The 19,774-nt window shown below is 38.7% G+C and overlaps 1 protein-coding gene across 5 annotated transcripts in view; it reads right to left on the bottom strand.

The window, feature by feature from the left end:
• The window catches only part of ATG7 (autophagy related 7), a 99,613-nt gene that overhangs the window by 20,017 nt on the left and 59,822 nt on the right, over window positions 1-19,774 (bottom strand). The window contains exon 19 of one of the 5 annotated variants that reach the window (XM_065642726.1): window positions 16,818-16,885. The exons of the other annotated variants lie outside the window; for them this stretch is intronic. Within the exon in view, the coding sequence (XP_065498798.1) occupies window positions 16,853-16,885 (33 nt within the window). The 3' untranslated portion in view covers window positions 16,818-16,852. Of the gene's footprint in view, window positions 1-16,817; window positions 16,886-19,774 lie in introns of those variants that run through there. 5 annotated transcript variants of the gene reach the window in all.

Genomic DNA, 19,774 nt, shown 5'->3' with positions numbered 1-19,774 from the left:
ATACATATGCATATTTTAATTGGTTTTAAAAGTTGAATAGATATATTATAAAAAAATCATACTACAGTTTTTGTGGGGAGCAAAGGAGCTTCTGGTTTTAATTCCTGTATCACAATTAAATTATCTAATGTACATAAGATCTGCAAAGTCTTGGAAACAATAGTGGGTGGTGTTTCCTGGAATAGGGCGATATGTCTCATGACTGGGAAGGAACACACACCACCTCATTTTAATGTTAAGTCACACAATTCAATCCACACCATCAGGCAAGAATTAAGAACAGGAAACAGAGAGACTTCTTGTCAGGGTAACTATTCAGAGACTGGAAAAGTTAATTTACTCGCCCGAGGCAAACACTTAAAAAGTATAATAGCTGAAGTCAATTATATTTGTTTCTACTTTGTATCTATTGCTAGGTTAAGCAACACCACGGAAAACACACAGAACTGATTTTGACACTGGTTTTAAGATTTAAAGTTTTCAAGAGTACACAACACAATGCTGAAAATTAGTTTAGAAAATAAAGAGCTTTCACCATTTTTCTTGTATATAACGTTTACAGTACCTACATTAATGTGTGCGTACGTACTGCATTTAGGTACACAAATTGAGTATCAAATGCAAATCTTCCAAGTAAACTGAAAGTCATTTCATACTGAGACACAAAACCTCTACTGTACTAGGACACAATATCCATGCTTTTCTTACTGTCTTGTGTATGATTTTAAATACTACAGCTTAAACAAGTCTTTCATAGTCCACACCCAGTTGTATTTTTTAAAGCTTCATTCTCAGTTAATCTAGAAAAAGCAATCTAATCCATATTCTATTTCCAGCAGGTGTAGCTAGAACCAATTTTCAATTATTCATATTGTAAGACTCCGAAAGGGAAACTCAGAAATGCCCTCAAAGCATTCATGAATTAAATCGATTGTTTAGCGCTGCCTAGCACCACACTAAACTTTAAAACAATGTCATACATCAACAGCTTCAGAGGGTAAATCTAAATGGTCACATCTGCAATCACTGCACCAATTAGCACCATTAATTCAGAGTGCACAGCTCATCCAGCGCATTAGGACCGTCCCCTTTCACAACACTCAGAAGGGCATATGATAAACTGCTGCAGTTTTTACGGCAGCTGTAGACATTAAATTACGAATTTTATCAGTTTCTCGACACAGCTTAATATTTCTTTGGTTTGAAGCATATGACTTCTCTTGCACATGATTTGTATGAAAAACAGGTTATGTGGATCACAATGGAGCTTGTGAAATGATGCGACTACTGAGTTCACCCAAATTGTTACCTTTCAGTCAAGATACTCCTCTTAGTTTATCTTAAAAATCACAAAAGGTGAGTCAGTTTCCAAACTGATCAAGGAAGGCCTGAACCTCATTACTTTACATGCAAGTCAACAGCAAAACTTCCTTTGGCTTCATTGTAAGATTTTCAACGGGTGAAAAACTGGTTTTGCATATTTATTATTAAACGTGGTTTCAACAGAGTTTACACTTGTTCAACAGTTAAAACTGCATTCTTTCTAAGGACAGAGCAGCGACATGTGAACAAGCTGCCTAAATCCAGCAATGTTGTCTAGCACAATTATTTTTAAAGCAAATTTTTGCAAACCCTAGGTTTATGGTAGATAGTTACCAACTTATGTAAGAATTGATGACAAGTGTGAACAGAAGGGTCACGGTCAGCTCTGCTTCCAGAGATTGAGGTGCTGGGCAGACCTACCATGTCCAACAGAAGCCTCAGTTCGACACATCATATATTCTATATTAATGAGTAAATGCAGGAATTATAAAAATTCGCGGTCTTCTCATAGCAGTAGAAACCACTAGAATTGTGAGCATAAATTACCTCTTCAAAAAAGAAGACAGAGATGGGAATAACATTGCCCAGTAGGACATTTTGTTAAAAAAACCCAATTGTAAGAGCGATTAGTTTGCAAAATTAGTTGTCCTGACAAAACGGAAAGAGCAGCTTTGCTACAGGGTAAACCAGTAGGTCTGTCAGAGCAGAGAGAGCTCTAAAATTCATCAAGCTGAATTTCAGCAAAAAGTAGCTTTTTTTTTTTTAAATTTTATTTTGCATGTGGCAACACAGTTCCAAATTTCAGAAGCAGCATCCATTAGTAACTGATGTGGATGATAATACTTCTCTCCTAATATCATGTCCAATATTTAAAAAAACAACCAAGTCAGAACGTTCCTGAATGTTCAGCCTTCGGCAAAAATAGCTTGTTTCTACTGTAGCAAACCATTTACCCTTCCATGCCATCAACTCCATTCGAATCCATGAACTGAAAAGTTTTCAAGTAATTTTTATGAAAATGATACTAACAAATTTAATCACGCTACGCAATCGACGGCAACTCTTATTAGCCATGCTAACTAGGAATCATGGGTGAACACTTAAGCTCAGTAAGAAATTTCAGTGTAGTTCAAATGTGACGACAACTTTCAGAAGTGCAGGCTTAGCAAGATACGAGAGCACAACGACAGATTTATGCATGACAGACAATGCCTTTGTGTTCTTCTCCAAGGATTATTATACTTTTGTTTAGGATTAGAGAAAAACACTGAGTTGGGGACACCTGGAGGTCATTTGCTGTGAAGCCGCTAGCGAGCAGGGCCAACGAAACCTCCTGGGTCTCATTTTCTCTTGAGGTCTCATTTACTCAAATGTCACAAAAATAGTTTGCAAGAACCGTCAAGGCAACTCCTCCCATTTTAAACCTTCAGCAATGCCACTGGCCTCACTCTCTGAAGAATTACTCCAGCTTCTAAGGAACCGGTCGCAAGCTCTGTAACTTCTTTTGACACATCAAGAAACAAATCAAGGCTGAAGGAACATTTACCTCTTGCATACGAGTATCCAGTAGCTCCTCGATGTCAGCTGTAAAATCACAGACACTTAGTAGGTTCATCAGATTGAGTACTTTACTACTGTGCAACTAAATAATGTATGTGTAAACTAGCAGTAAGAAACTACCGACTTCGTGTCCCACTGTTTAAATTCACCCTTTTGCTTTCCCACATTTGACAGCATCGCACACTTAGAAAGACAGAAATTTTGTGTTCCAAGGGCAGCGCCCTTATTAGGTTTGGGGGATTATTTTTTAAAAACTTTTACATTAGATACAGGTGTGAAAGTGTGGAACACAAGAACTTTTAAACCCAAACCTACTCCCCATGATTCTATGAGAAGTTCTCTTAGATTGAAGATGAAGACCTCTCTGTTTCCGCCATTAATTTAAAATAAAAATCTTGACACTTCACCACATTCTTGTTGAACAGACACCAGTCACGACTACTGCTTTGTAAAATTACAAATGGTTATGGCTCCAAGTTTTTTCTTCATACCAACAGAATAGTTTTTGTTCAGCTTCGTACAAATGAAGCCTGTATCGCTTAGAATCAGAGCTGGTTTGCAACGTGCCCCTTTTCTTTAAATTAGAAACCAGATTTCAATGCCTATTCAAAGATGTGACTTCCCTATAAACAATAGCAAAGCAAACACTATAGTAAATCAAACAATGGACAGGTATAACCTACAATGAAAAATTCAGTCAAAACAAACAGTTAAGAGGTTGTTTTATTCAGTTAAGACCAAGTCCAAACAAGTATAGACACTCTCCAAGCAGGAAAAAGAATATTTGTAAAGCCGAAAGACATGTGATTTTTCCTCCAAATATTAAAATAACCAATACGTTTCATTAGGAACATCCCCCAAAAGACACCTTGCACACAGTAAACGACTATCTTCTGGTGGATAAATATTTTTCTATTTAAGACAATTAAAACAAAGACAGCATGAAACCATGAATACTTTCAAAATTCAACACCTAAGGAGCCTTTTCAAAGAAGGCTTTACCTCTTAATTTTCTAAACACCACATGCAATAGAGGCTTGAGTTTCCATGTGCAAATATGTTCTAATACACTAGATTTTGCTCAGCATCTCCTGTACTCAGAGGCTTGCATTAGCAAACAGCCAGAGAAATCTGGATGCAAAAAAACCCAACCCGTCCAACAAAGAATTCCAATTTCGTACGGTGTTCGCCAGGGTCACAGCCACCGTTCTGATCCACAGGCCATCAGCCAATTAACTAACGAGCCACCACAAAGCAGAACAAGCCCCGATCGTGGCCTGACGGTCCAGAGCGGCACCCGGAGGGACCCGCTGCAGAGGAGGAACCGTCGGCATCACCTTTGCTCGGCCGCCGGGTGGACACGGCGGCTTCCCTGGAACACTGGCCACACACAGCTAGCAACAGCTTCTGTGACTTAATTGCAAGTAAGTTTGCCGTCCAGTTGTATGTCCTTACTCGGTTGATATTCTTCAGTTGCTTTCTTGTGGCTCTCACGCACCCACGGAAACAAAGACGAGCAAGGGCTACTGTTTTGTTAAAGAGCTGGAAGACATCTGTGAAGGCAGAAACTCCTGAAATTCAAGCCAAATCCCTCCTCTCTTTTTGTCTTATTCAAATATTTGATGAATAATAACACCAGAACTCAGAAAATGCTAAGTCCCTTGTATCAACTAACTACTCAGAGGGCAAGATAACCTGCTTCTTCCAGGCTTAGTTTATTTGCCTAACATTTCCAAAGACTCACAATACATTGTTTAAATCATGATAGAACACTGTATAAACATGAAACGTATCAGTTTGGCTGACGTATTAACAACAAAACCTCCCTTCAAGTAATAGCAGCAAAAGCTGTCATGCGCATGGGGAGGCTCCATGCAGACAAAAGCCACCGTCCAAATTTGCACTTAGCGTTATTTTTATCCCACAGTTCAAATATCTGAAGATGAGTATTTTAATACGATGGCATGAAATTTGACCGTTACACAGAGGAAAAAAATAAATTTAAGCCACTTCCAATGCAACTTTTGTATTTTCGTCTTCCTTCCTTAGCAACGAAACATAACAAAGTATAAATACAAAGTTAATTTATTACCTACATCTTCCTTGCTTAAGTTTCTTCTTTTCTCTCCTAGCTAGCTAGATGTGACAGAGCCGCACAAGAAACAGCGTCAGTGGCCTAAAGCAGAAGCGGCAACGTGGGGCTCCTGTTTGCTGAAGGCACCATTTTTCTTATTTATTTCTTCCTCTGAGGAGAATGGGAGAACCCGATTACACTTGAGACGCGATAACTGATGAAGTGCTAAGTGTAAGACGACGGAATTAGGAATCAAATTTTGTAATACCTGCACACTTGTTTATTAAGCTTGAATTTCTTTTCTTTTCCCAAGAGAAGTTACTGAAGAGAACTGGGGAAAGTCTGCTACATAAGCAAGAGCTTTCGAGAAGCGAATATGTGAATTTCCGTCGAAATACAATTATGTTAATTACGAACTAATTTATAACCCGAAGATGCTGATTGGTATTGAGTAACTTCAAGGAGTTTAAGATCTCGGTTAAGATCACTGCATGTCAAAATCCTGATAGATATTGAGAAACACCCCAGAGGCTTTACCTCTTGAATTAATCTTTCATCTCCCAAGATACACAATAGTACTATAAGCATCATATAAATACTTCAGATGTAATCTACTCCAATTCCCTTCTCATTTCAACAGAGCAAATCACATGGAGCTGTATTTCGTGAGGATATCTGAAAAAAAAAAAGAGTATATTTTCTAGAATTATTAGAAACACAGCTCTTAAAATGGGACAATGACTGCAGAGTAAAGACACTAACTGTAACCTATGACATAAAGCAGGAACACCACTAAATAATGTTAAATTCTAATCTAAGCGTTTGGATGTTAATACAAATATCCATATTAAAGACAAATAACATGAACAAGGAAACCCTGTCTGCACTGTGGAAAGAACTGCAGGAATAAATTACCATCACGGTCATGGAAAGACCACGACTTTATTATCAATGCATCACAACAGTAAAACTTGAACGAACGTTCTTTAGATAGTCACGGTCCCTCAGGAATTCCTTGTAAGAGAAAAGGTCCTGTGGTAGAAGTCTTTGTGCAAAAGACCCTCCAAAACCACGTCATATTTGCACAGGATTGAACTTAACATAACAACCCCTGCTGTTTCCTAAAATTATACATTGACAAACACATTTGCGAATGAAAATGAACCAAAATATCATTTAATTCACCATGAGTTTTTTCTTATGTTATTGTCAGAACGTAACTGCCCGTGTCAAATCAAGTACATATGCATTTATAATCAGACACAGAAAACACAGAAATACTGAAATAGAGGGTAAATAAGCTCATGGGAAAAACACATCTCTTTTTGCTAGACCGCAGAAATAAATGTTAAAAGAATGCATTCCTAGCTAAGAATATGCAGTGTTAATGTCAGCAGCTTTGTTTTTTAAATAGAACCGTCATAGAGGAAATAAAAATCAGCATTCAGTTTTTAGTAGATTTTGCTTTCTTTCTAGCCTCCCCCTCCCTTCTCCCCATTAGTACATTATCTAATAACACTAGAAATCTAAACCAACGTGAGTGTCTCAGTTATTCTGTGAAGGCGGTCAGGCAAATACCTGATTAAAATATCTTCAACTGTATCCTGTAGTTATAATAATTGGGGGGAAAATAAAAAATAAAAAGGAACAGTTGATTTGAGCTTTGCAGCAGTGCCATGGTATCCCAGGAAACCAAAGTACAGGATCAAAGAACACTGCGCGACAGCAAAAAAATCAGATAAAGGACACAGAAACAGGCTGAAAAGGTACAAACTGTTGCTTACTTTTCCACTTCAAATTGCCCTTCAATTGTGCCATAACACATCTATTAATTAGTACGAAGTTTTGGTACATGCTATATTAAAATTACTTGTAATGCAAAAATCCACCTCCAGACATGGCACAGAGAATATTGACGGGCACAGAAGAGCAGTGAAGTCCCACTGAAACCAGTGGCCAGGATCATGTTGTTGCTCGTCAACAGGACATCACACCCACACCGGCTATAACAGGCACCACCTGAGAATGTGTGTGTGTGTGGCAGATAAATACTCTGGGGACACTTTTGGATTCAGTTTGTATTCAATATAATAGGAAAAATAAAATCAGGTGTGGGGTCCAATTTTTAAAGAGTTCAAAAAGATAAAAACTCAGCAAGTTTACTTATATGTTCATCAATCGCACCAGTTAACTAGCCGAGACAAGGAAAACATTTTATTTTTCAAATCCTAATCTACTAAAGAAAAGGTGAGAAGTATAAAAAGACAGAAAACAAGAGTTTGAATAATATCCAGTGAAAACTGAAGAACAACCAGAACCCATGCATGTCAAAGACTCGAATCCAAATACACTAAGAGCACAACATTCCACCAGCAAGGTGAATGGCAATGACAAAATAAATCACCTTGTAGAAAATAAGTCTTCAAGGAAAGCAAAGGCACTGATTTAAACCATTTCTTTTATGCTTACTTCATTGCCTATAAGTAGTTCCGATGTAATAAACTGTACACACGGAAAACAGGAAAGAAATGAAAAGAACGTGAACTTAATTTAATTTTTGTATATAATTCACAAAAATTATATAAAGTATATAAAATGAGTGCTGAAATTATTAAGTATTATAACTGGTTAAACAAGTACACATTAACATGCAATAGTTGAGTCCCAGTGCCTTCACATTTATGGATAACATTCACTTGCATCTCGTGAGCTATAAATAAAGGTCAGTAATTGATACAGCACTTAATAACAACAGATATTTGGAGATAAACCAGAGTCAATTAAAGTAACACTTGTTCAGTTGGGTGCAAGAACTTGCATTAACAAAGCACTTTGGCAGACTAAAGATTTTGGTTCCAACTCTACTGCTTTTGCGCGGCCTTGTCAATCGGGCAGGAGCGGTTCCCCTGCCCCAGCCTGTGCTGTTGGGCCCAGGTGCTAAACCTGGTTTTTTGGGAGCCCCAGCCTGTGCTGTTGGGCCCAGGTGCTAAACCTGGTTTTTTGGGAGCCCCAGCCGTGCTGCGTCCCGCCAGCAGCGGGGACCACGTGCGGCCACGATAGCTGGAAAACTCCAGCACGGCCCTGTAGGGTGGCTCACCTGCTTCTCGTGTCTTCTTCATCTTACCTTGGAATTGCTGTTTTCCATTTTATTCCCAATTGTGTATTAGTTCAAATCTAAGAACCGTGGAAGCGTTATGAAATGAATTTTCACTGCCTGTGCTGAGTTACTCTGGCACTCCAATTTAATCAAGACCTACCCGTTTTGAATAGTGTGTGCTTGAAACAAAGCCCTCCCACCGAAGGCACTGCCATGATGTGGACTCCGAGCAATCCACATTCACACCAAGGTGTTTTCAGAGCTGTGCTACCTGGGGGTCCCATCAGAACCTGGTTTCTCCCCTTAAAAACTGCCCTTTTCACATATGTCTACCAAGAGACTTGTCATTCTCCGAGAAACTTCTCTCCTTAGAAGGTTTAACTCTAGGGAATATGTATTAAGAAGAGGTTGGTTTGGGGTTTTTTGGTTGGGTGTGGTTTTTTGGTTGGGTGTGGTTTTTTGGTTGGTTGGTTGTTTTAACCGGTCTGGCTTCATCCTAAGTCTTCTTTCAGAAAGACTGGAATTCCATTCCCAGAACAACAACGAACTGGAACAGAACCTGGTCTGGCGGACGGGCCCTGCCCACGGCAGGGGTTGGAACGAGATGATCGCTAAAGGCCCTTCCGACCCAAACCATCCTGTGATTCTCTGATCTGCTCCAAAGAACTTAGCTAAGAAACATACGGACAAAAATTAGGAAGACACAAGAAACAGAGGTAATTTGCCCAGTGTCATAGCACAGACTTAACCAGCGGGCCCTCTGCCCGCGCTCTTTTCTTCTTGGGAAAATTTAATTCACGTGCCTTTGCTGTATATTTTAACTACGGCCTTAGAGAAAAGGAATCCCCCTCTGGCCTCTGCCTCTAATATCTCTTACAAATCGTCCCAAGTGAAGAGCGTTAGGACAGAGAGGGGCAGCCTCGTCACCGCCGCTCTAGATACCAAAGGTGCACTAGTGCTCCATTCGCAGGAGTTACGAAGCCTCGCGTGGGCCACAGCGAACCAAAGCCGTGCCAAATACTGAAGCAGAAATACTTCTGGCTGGTTTTTCTCACAGTTACAATAGGTAATGCTCTCGTTATTGACCGTATAATCGTATAAGCAGTTTTATTTCGTCAAAAGTAACTCTTTGATGGGTCATCCAGGGTGCTCAGTCACTCTGTGTGAAAACCTCCTGTGAGGTTACACTGGGGTTCCAGTCAACAAACGTTCAATAGGAACCTTTCTGCTCTTCCACAAGAGGGAACTGATAAACATCTGGTTTTGGAAATGACTTTGTGATGTTTGGATTTTGTACCAGCAAACTACTCTCACACGCTGTGGTATATCATCACAAGGTACTGTACTTTTCCAAGAAAAACCCAGTAAAATGAAAATACTTCATTACCATGAACGCTTGTTTCTTAAAAGTTACATAATTACTCTGCAATCTCTTATAAGATCTTATTTATTTTAGCTTTAATTATCCACTTCAATGAAAGGATTCTTTCATAAAATAAATCTTTTTATTTTAAAAACTACAGGTCTTTTTTCTTCACTGTATATATTTTGTTTACCGCTTGCCAATCTGTTATTTCACAGATGTGCAAAGAAAACTGGACTGAATACATGTGAAATAAACTATTGGCAATGGAAGTGCAGAGGCTTGCCATTGAGAAGATTAGAGTCACAAGAAACACCTTTTCCATTTTCCAAAATCAACAAACTTATTAAAAAAAAAAGTAATAAAAAGGAATATTAAAGGAGAAGAGATTTTTCAGGTAACTCTGAATTTCGGAGTTATTTAAATTATCCTCAAAAGACTTACACGTTTCAATTGTATGTTCACTAGAACACTGCGGTTCACTACTGAAAATTATTAATTACTGTTTTTATTCAAGTCTGTATTCCTCAGTTGTTTGGCAGGATTAAAACCTCCTGATTACACCATCAACAATTCCAACTAGGTTTTGAGGAAAGAGCACTTAAATTCTGCAGCTTTCATTAACTTGTATTCCATCTTGCTTAGTCCATACCTACATATAATCTATTCCAGTCAATAAGGAACACCGTATTTCCTTAATTCGAGAGATCAAGAGAAGGAATACATTAAAAAGCAAAGTTATGACATCCTGCACGGATGATTCACTGCAGACTAATAGTTAATTTCAAGACAGGAACTGGTGGCACATAGAGTATTTGTATCCCAAACTATTCTATGATCTCTTTAGTTTTCAGCTGCGGTAGAAAATTGTTGTCAGCCAAATACATGCTTGTAAAATTTTAAATGAAATTATTTCATTACGCAGTTTCATCTCACAAAGTTCCCACAGATTCAGTTCCCAGAAAAGTTTGGTAGATGTGGGTTTTCCAAAAGGAATCTCCAAGGTGGAGCATGAGCAGATCTGGCAGACACAAGTTGGGGAAAAGTATTGGAAAGCTGCTACATCGCTGTTCCAAAGAAATATTTTCTAAAGTTTGTTATGATGTAACTACTTTAGATTACCAGTAACATACTATTAAGAATCATATTAAGCTATACCATCAGCTTTTTCATGCTATTCCTCGTCCATAGCAAATACGCAGCTAAGACAAGTTCACATCTTGCAACTCCGCAACAGCCAAAATACAAAAGTAAATGACGCACACACCTATGAAATACTCATTTAAAAAATCATTTTAAAGCTAGCAATTTTCTCACAATTTTACAAAACTTTACAAGTGGAAAAAAAATGAAATTAAATTGAATTCCCCGAGAAAACAATACAGGAGCAGAAACAAAACTTGGACTGGATTCCAGGATCCCCGATTGTTCCTTTTCTGGTAGAAATGCACGTTCCTTTCTAAATCCAAAACAAAAATAAAAGATGCGAGAAGTTTTATGACAAATTAAACTGTCCTTTTATCACTGTCACCACCACAAATTTTGGTTCAAACTTAGTTTTATGCAGAAGGTCCCGCTTCCACAGCACACAATACTGTCCGATTAGAATGCTTGAATGTCTCATTAGCCGAAATTGCTGCCTTTCAACTCTGGTTTTTCCTCACCCTTAGTAGCTCTGGGAAGATCCTGGAGCAGGTACCAACCTGCTCTCTTGTAATTACAGAACTGCATTACTGTTGTAACTGATTCCCAGTCCAGGCAAATTATAATCACGTACCTATTGTGCATAACAATCCCCTAATGGCCGAAAAACCATAATAAAGAAAACTTTAATGAAGAAAGTTGGAAACTAGCCAGAATTTTATGGCAGTGCACTCAAAAAGAAAGAGTTACAATCTGTATTTAAGATGAAGAGAACCTTTTAATCCAGATGGCCAAAATTAAACAAAGCAGTGCAGGGAAATTTTGATCAAAAGCGAGTACAACATGAAAGAACCAAAATTCCCCCAGTAAACCACGGCTAATTATTTCAAATGGAGGTTGCACGTTCATTTTGTACTTTGAAGAACTTTGGGGAAAACACAATATGAACGTGTTGCTTTCTCTGTGATAACTCACTTAGCCACTAACTTTTTTGACAAAAGTGCAGACAGTTTAGCAGCAAGAAATCTGCTTGATGGCATTTATTTGGGGAAATGCTCGGATAGTCACATAACAAAATTTTAAAGGAATTTGCAAAATTAATCATAAAATGTTTCAGACCTTCCCCTGATCCAGCCGCGGGCAGCACAGAGGACGGGAATTTCCCATTGTGCAGAATCTGTTCGTCACGACGGTCTCGTCGCGGGACGTGTGTGAACAGGCAGCACAACGCTCCAGGAGTCGGAACAGCATCACCTCATGTCAAGGGCCTTTATAGCCAGTACATTGTTGAGTGGTTCTAAATCCCTAAAACTAAAATTCTTATTTGGCAACTAAAAAGTAAAAATATCAATTTTTAATTGAGCAAGATAGCAGTAACAGATTTGGGGGTTTAATGGGCCTTTTTCTGCTTTTGTGAGTTTTAGACAAACATCAGAGCGGAGAAGTACACATAAGCTGATTTCTCAGCTCCCCTATAATAAAAATTCTTATATTTTGCAAAGGTTTTTTATGTTAACGAAATAAAACCTAAACAAGAACCCAGTTTGTACACCTATTTATTCTTATTCTGACACTTACATCCATGTCTCTGATCTTTTTTGCTGAGGCCAAACCATGATATTAATCACTCTTTCACAGTTAGGAGTTAGGAATACAGAGTCAGACAAACAAACAAAGGAATGACTGTGATGATCTCTGTACCAGAGGCGGCGGGCAGAGCCCCGTGTCCCGCACGCAGCGGCGCTGCCGCCCGGTCCCTGCTCAGCCCCAGCTCCGGAGAACCAAGAACTGACCTGGCTTTTGACTGAGTGACTTTTTGCTCTTGCTGAAGACCGTTTTTAGCTGGAAGGAGGTCACTGTATCTTTGATTTACATCTCTGTGCTTCTCGGTTCCACCTCACAGATCAAAGGGGCTGAGAAAAACTTGCTGAGAACTCAAGTGATCTACAGGGGTTTGACAGAAGAGGGGAAACTGAGGCTGAAATGTCTGAAACCCCAGGCAACAGGTTCATACTGGCTACAGAACATTTTTTCCATCTCTAAATGTTATAATATTCCCCGTGAGCTCACGCAGGGTTAACAAAATATTATTGACATGAATGAAAATCAGACAAAATATTGCAGCAACTGAACATGATCTGAGTTAAAAGTCGTACCTGTGGTGATAACAGAATCTCCTGGATTATTTGCAGATTGAGCAGTAGAAAGTAAATCCTGTCCAAAAGTAACCACAAGAGCTTTCCACGGGCACGCAAGTGCCGTCCCTGTGTGGCAATGAGCAATCCAGTGATCTTAATTCCCCTTTCCCCTCAATTTTCCAAACAAAACTCTGCTGCAATATGAACAACGTGGGGGTTTGTGCTGTACCAAGAGCTGCTGCCATCGCGTTACCGGTGCAGCGGCTTCTCGTGCCACTAAAATCGGAACCGTCGTGCAATAATTTACACACAAGGCAGGAAAAGGTGACACCAATGTAACTATTATTATGGCCGGCTGTTCATCAAAACCAGCCTTGAAAGAAGCAAGAAGAACAAAACAAAGCAAAATCACTACCAAATTTATTAATGAAAAATACGGAAGGAAAAACTAGCTGAGGAAAAAAGATCAAAAGTGCCAAAATAATCGCAAAATGCAAAAGTAAGTAGAAGGAGAGCAGCTGGCCTGTGTAACTGAACTATCTGGCCCTGCTTCCAGAACCCACGGAAATCAATGAAATTACATCAAACTTGTCCCTGTATCTGCACTTGCTAATTGGAATTGCCTTGACTCATGCTGCAAAGCTCGACTCTCTCTGCTGTTACAAAAGAATTCTTAGCATAATTAAGTTAAAAATTACAAAATACCATGCTGAAATAAACACTGGAGAATAAATTATTATAAAATGCTCATAAAAATGTCCCCTCAAATCGATGTATTGTTTATTTGTGGAATGCTTGCAATTGTTTTTTAAGGGAGTCATAAAAATTCCTCACTCACCAGGAGCCCATTCATGAGGGCAACGAATTTCCAGAGGACCTGATTTTTTATAAGAGAAATTTGGATAAAAATTTTTTAAAAAGTTTTTAAACTAATAGCTTTAATCCTTAAAATGAGCAAAGGCTTGCCTACAATGTAAACAATGAAAATTTAAAAAAAATAAAGAACACAAGGCTTGTAACCTAAATACAATACCCATTGTCTGGACTTCCCTATTTCCATGAAAAACATCTGATTTTCATTTTGGATTAGAACATTCTGCTGAAGTTACTAATATACTGGGGTTTAATTTAATTGCAAAATTTCAAGATGAACAACTTCAGCTCTGATCTGATCCGTGTTCCATAGCTGAGAATTCACATTCTAAGTCTGGAGACAACCAATGAAATCGAATGTTGAATCCTAGTTGGAATAGGTTTTTATGACCTCAGTGCAAACAGTAGTTCTCCTCAGAAAAAACACCACAGAAAACTCAGATCAACTGGCAGCTTTTGTCACTGCTCAGCCAGGGAAAATTTGGCGAGCGACTTGATATGTTTGCAATTCCAAGAACTTCCAGTATTTTTCTGTGAAGAGATACACAATTGCCAGAGATTAAAAAATAGACTTAAAATATGCTTAAGTCAACGATGAGAACAATAACGACAAACTTCTCTCTGGTATTCCACTTACTTGGCTATTCTGCCCCGTGTCTAAAGTCATAGAGAGATGGGAGTTGGACATGCAAACAGCCAGGAACTGTGTCGGGGGGGGTGAAAATGTATATGGGAATTGTTAGTAATGTCAACATGCTCTGGCTTGTAACAAAAGAAGGCCAAGAAGTTTTAATACAGAAGACTCCGTAACTGCAATACAACAGATTTAGTCCAGCTTTTTCATGTCCTCCACTCTTTTCATGGAATTCTGGTGAAATAATAGCATTATTTAGGAGACATACACAAAATAAAGTCTAAAATATAAACCCAAAAACCAACCAAACAAAAAGAACAAAACCAAAAAACTCCAAACCAACGAACCACCAACAAAAACATACACGCACCATCCCCCCGCAACCAACCAACCAACCCACCCAACCCAACAGACAAAGTCCTAATACAAAAGCTTGACAGAAAATGTCTGGGCCAGAAACAGCCAGACTGACTCAGGTCTGAACTCACCACTAGAGAGGGCAGACAGTTATTTCTGACAATACCTAACATGAAAAAAAAAGATGAAGTTTGCTCTGCATCTAAACCAGTGAGTATCCTCACGTATACAGCCTTAATTTTCCTTAGGAACCCATGAAATTACATTCGATTAAATACTAGTCCTGGGCAGGAAGAAGCAAGATAAGGAGGAAAAAAAAAAAAAAAAAAGAAGAAAGCTTTGTCTACGTAAATGTTAGTGTTTAAAATGTAACTTTTGATGTTTAATTGTCAAATCTAGGAAGCAACAGGCCTTGGCAACAGATGTGTTTTAGAATAATACTCTGCTGTGTATTAGAATAACGCGCTGGGCACAAACTGTCCCGGGGGAGGACGGTGCTGACACGGGCAATGCACTCACCGAATATTTCCCCAGCATGACTCTTCAATTACACCTGATACTGAACAGTCAAGAAAAACAGGTACTGACAATCTGTTCTTGCTCCAGGGGAATACAGCCATTGGAAGATGCATGTTGGTGCAGGAAGAATGGAAAATCAACCAGGCTACTAAATTGACTTGACAGGTAAAGAAGGATAAACACAGAGGCAATTGTGCTGTGGACGCAGAGCCCGGCAGACGCGCCATCCCGGAACGCACACCCCGCTGCACCACTTCGGCCCTAGCTTGAGTTCCTGTCTTTGTAAAGAACAAATTTAAATATTGAAATACAACCCCCAAATCAATTTCAATACAAACCAGCTAACAGCTTCGTGGTAACTGCTGATGTAATTCATTTACGTAGTCAAGTAGTTGTTATTCAAATTATTGTGAAACAAAGAAAGATGGAAAAAAAAATTCTGATTTTTTTTTAACACGACGATCTGCTCGGGAAAAGTGCAACAAAGAACCACTTATGAACATCATTTTTGTACTTTATGCTGACAGAAAAATAAGTCTATTATTGAAAAGTAAATTGTTTAGAAACATTCCTGTGTCAACTTACTACTACTATTACAATCAAAGAACACAAATACAACAGGAATCTAGAACTGTTTATTCAGAGAGTTTACCATTAAATAACACAAAGTAAGTTTGATAATCTGGAAGATGAAAAGATTAACATTTTTACTTCAAATCATGCAGACGCACACTTAAAATAAAACACACAGATGATACAAACATTCAAAGCTGATGTAAATAGGTGTGAATCAAACTGAGAAATTATGGATAACAGAGGACACAAGAGAAAAAGTGTTAAGGTGTAGTTAAACAGAAGGTAAACTCCAGAGTGGATTGAAGTACGTGAATGAGACAGCAGAGTTTCATTGCTGAAATGACAGTGATGATACATCTTGGAAAACTAAAGCAATACTGAGAAGATTAAAAAAAAAATAGGAACAGAAGGTTTAAATAAAACTATATTGGACTGGGGCACTTCACAGTAAACTGGAAAAATGCAATAGAAGGACAAGACCTTTTGAATACTTATAAAAGAAAAACATTTGTGGCTTATGAACGTAATAGTTCCATGTCCTAACGACAGCAAAGAAATTGTCACAGCAAAAAGGAAACCAGGAAAATGTTTAAGAAGAAAAATAATAATAGCGGTTCGCATAGTAATGACATCTGTGACTATGTCAATACAAGCACAAGGGAGATAATAAGAGCTGTCTTTGTCCAAAGCGTTTTAAAAATACCTTTGAGAGGGATACAGTGAGAAAAATTAGCTGAAAGCTCGCAAGACAAGATCAATTCCAAGTGTTATTTTTTGTGGACTACAGATTTTTCCTAATTGCCACTAAGAGACAATATTGGTAGGAGATCGTCTCCATTCTTGCCTTCTGTCCTCCATCTCTGCAGACACACAGACAGAATGGACTGGTGGCATTTGAAGATTTTGATTCTGTGATGCCCGCTATAGCATGCGACAAGAAATTCAAAGTGAATACATTGCAATGCAATCTGGAACGCGCCGGTCAGCACGCAGCACTTGGAGCAGAACACGCTTCCCGCGGCGGGCCCTGCACGCGCTTCTGGACCCTCCACACAATCAGACACAGGAATTTCCAACACCAAGCGCTCAGGCCAGGCAGGCGGGTTGGGCTGGTTTCTAAGCAGGGCCCGTGCAGCTCTGAATGATCCTCCTCTGTGCTTCCCTACATACTTACATTTATGGCGAGCATAAATACTCAATGTATCGCACCACGTAGCGTATTCGACTTCTGAAAAAAACAGTCACTTGGGCAGGTTATGACAGAAACCACACTTGACTTTTCATTGCATAAAAAATAACCCAAACAGCATACTGTGAAAAGGAGCTAATATATCATTTTCAAATATTCTGGCATATGTTAAGCATGTCACCCTAAGAAACTCTACACCTGGATTCTTTTTCACTCTCCGCTGTGTCTACCCAGAGATTCACTCCGCAGCCCGAAGAGCTGCACTTCAAAAGGTACAAAAGACAACATACATGAAAAATTACAGGCTTTATTCTGCAGAAGAATGATTTATTAATGCTGAGAGCTTAATTTAGTAATCACATACTATTTGAAGAGGGGAAAAAAAAAAGAAAAAGAAAACCTGATCATGGAACAGTGAGATGAGGAACCTATTCCAGCTTTTGATGTAGTTTTGACCCAAATTCAAAGTTAAAGACTGGGAAAGAACTTTTCCAATTTACTGAAACCCAATCTCATACTGGATTTCGTCCAGGTCTATACCTCAAAGGCAAAAGAGGCTAAGTCATATTTTTACATAACTAAATTCCTGAGTCACATTACAGAGGGAGAGAGTCAAATGAAACTCACTAACAATTTCTGCCATTAACTATTTTCTTTTTATACTATTGCTTTTAAGAAACAAATATTGTAAGACTATTTCAAAACTTAAAAGTCTTTCATCATCAGTTATTGCTCACTTCTCATTCGGATTTACCAACACATTAATACACATAACGCTAATTCTGCATCATGGTAACGAGAGCAAATGATGACTGCTCAGCTAACTGTAACGACTCAATAAATAATCCGTAATTAACTAGCTGTTAAAATAGTAATTGTTTTGAAACATCTTTGTAGTACTACGCACTTCATACTATGGAATGGAATGCAGCTCTCTAGAAAAAGTTACTGGATGTCACACAAGTCTCTGAGCCCGGTTCATAAAGCAATGTTAAAATGCAGCCAATTTTATACAGCTGAGATCAACGGAATGATCAAATTGACGTGATACGCATTCACTGAGCTCTTAAATCACATGAAAAAGAGACCGTGCAGCAGCCCAGCACACTGCAGTGCTGTTATGAATTTATATTTCATCATCCCTTCTAATTACACTAACCGTGACTAAATTTTGGAGACGGTGCAGAAGAAAGCCAAATTTAAGCCCTGTGTTCCCACAGCCACATTTCCCCGCTTCCTCTTTGCCTGAGGCTGCAATCTCTGCTCTTCTCAACCCCTCCACGCCCCTCTGAAACTCAGAACATTTAAAACTAACCCCCTCCGCCTACCCAGCATTTCAGTCCCCCCAGTCCTCGTCTCCCCATCCACACCACAGACACCTCCACAGCCCACCTCCCCTCTCACATGCACACAAACGACAAGTCATTTAAGAAATAGGCTTAATTTGTCTTGATCATGTTCTGATGCACGTCACTCCAGTTATAGAGAATATTAGTTTCATTTCTCAGTGCAAATGCTCCATTTATTACTTTCTGTAAATTATCTAGCAATTTTGAGACGATAAAATTCATCATTCGCTCAGCGTCTGCTAAAAGCTGTCAAAGCTGCTGATTCATCTCATCAGCATTCATTGTACTTCATTAATTCTAGATCGAAACGTTTTCAACAAAATAATGAAGTTACATATAACTCAAAGTGGCAGCACCTATAAATCCTTCAAGCCTTTGGCAACTTCTTTAATCCAAAGCAATCGCGTTTCCATGTAGAACAAGTCTTGTGATGTCCATAATAGCATCTTGCTAGAGTAACAACAGCCTTCATGTTATAGCTCTCTCGCATGCCTGAAGTGTTAATCAGATCCCATATTTAAATAGGAAATTAGAGTACTCTTGATACTCCTCCTGAAACAGAAATGTTCATCAGAGCCCCTCAGAAAAATTTTAAGAAGTACAATAAGGATCAGGACTGTGTAGTTGTTTTGGATACCGGAGTCAAACATTGCAGCTTTCTGGTTATGGCTTTACTCTATGACCTCAGCCCTTCACCTTAAAGCAACGTTTCTGAACAGGCGGTCTGTTCTGTAAGCAATTTGCTTTGCCACAAGTTCTTCCCTTTTGCTTTTAAGCAGAAGAGAGTAAGGACAAATCCCCCTTTACAATAAGAATGAAGGACAGCAGATTTTATGCTAGATATGGGAACGGCATTCTCCTTCAAAAGCAAAAGGCTCCATGATCACAATCCTAATTCAACTTAGAAATTTCTTCATGAAAACAAAATTTCTCTCTTTCATAATTGAGCTTAAATCCTAGCACTTTCCCAAATACACTAATATTTTTCAGTATTGTCCTGAAAACTCATGTACTGTCCTCCACCAGTTATTATTTATGAGATAAGGCTGTTACTATGCTACATTATAAAAAATGTTATTTTTTTTTATGACCTTGCTTGAGTTTAACCTCACTTAGTGGAAAAATCATGTTTGTGACCTTTACACCTCAATTTAACTAAAAATATATTTAACAGCAAGTATTACCTCCTTCTCCCAAATCTCCCGTAACTATCTCCAATTTCTTCTGTCTAAAAGGAAAATTCACAGTCAGCTCCATGAACTTCACCAACAGGTTTCAGCTATGACCAACATTTTACTTTGTTGAGTAACCCAAATGTAATCTGCAAGCATAAATCTACATATTAACCACACATTAATCAATATTAAATACACTAAAAAATGTTATCTACATTCTAAACTCTAGATTAAATCCAGATAGGAGAAATATCAAAAAAGCAGCCCCCGTCAACACAAAGCCTGCAATTCCAAGAAAGGCAGGGTTTAAAGTATTTTGCTACCCATTGAGCAGCGTGAGTTGCGTTTTCCAGTTTGGACGCAAGCCACAGGCTGTCCCAGCCAATCCCCCCTCCGGGGAGCCA

Source organism: Caloenas nicobarica, chromosome 11 (genome assembly GCF_036013445.1).
Source record: "Caloenas nicobarica isolate bCalNic1 chromosome 11, bCalNic1.hap1, whole genome shotgun sequence".
Taxonomy (NCBI): Eukaryota; Metazoa; Chordata; class Aves; order Columbiformes; family Columbidae; genus Caloenas; species Caloenas nicobarica.
Note: the sequence above shows the minus strand (reverse complement) of the source record. Positions and strands in the feature narration are given on the sequence as shown.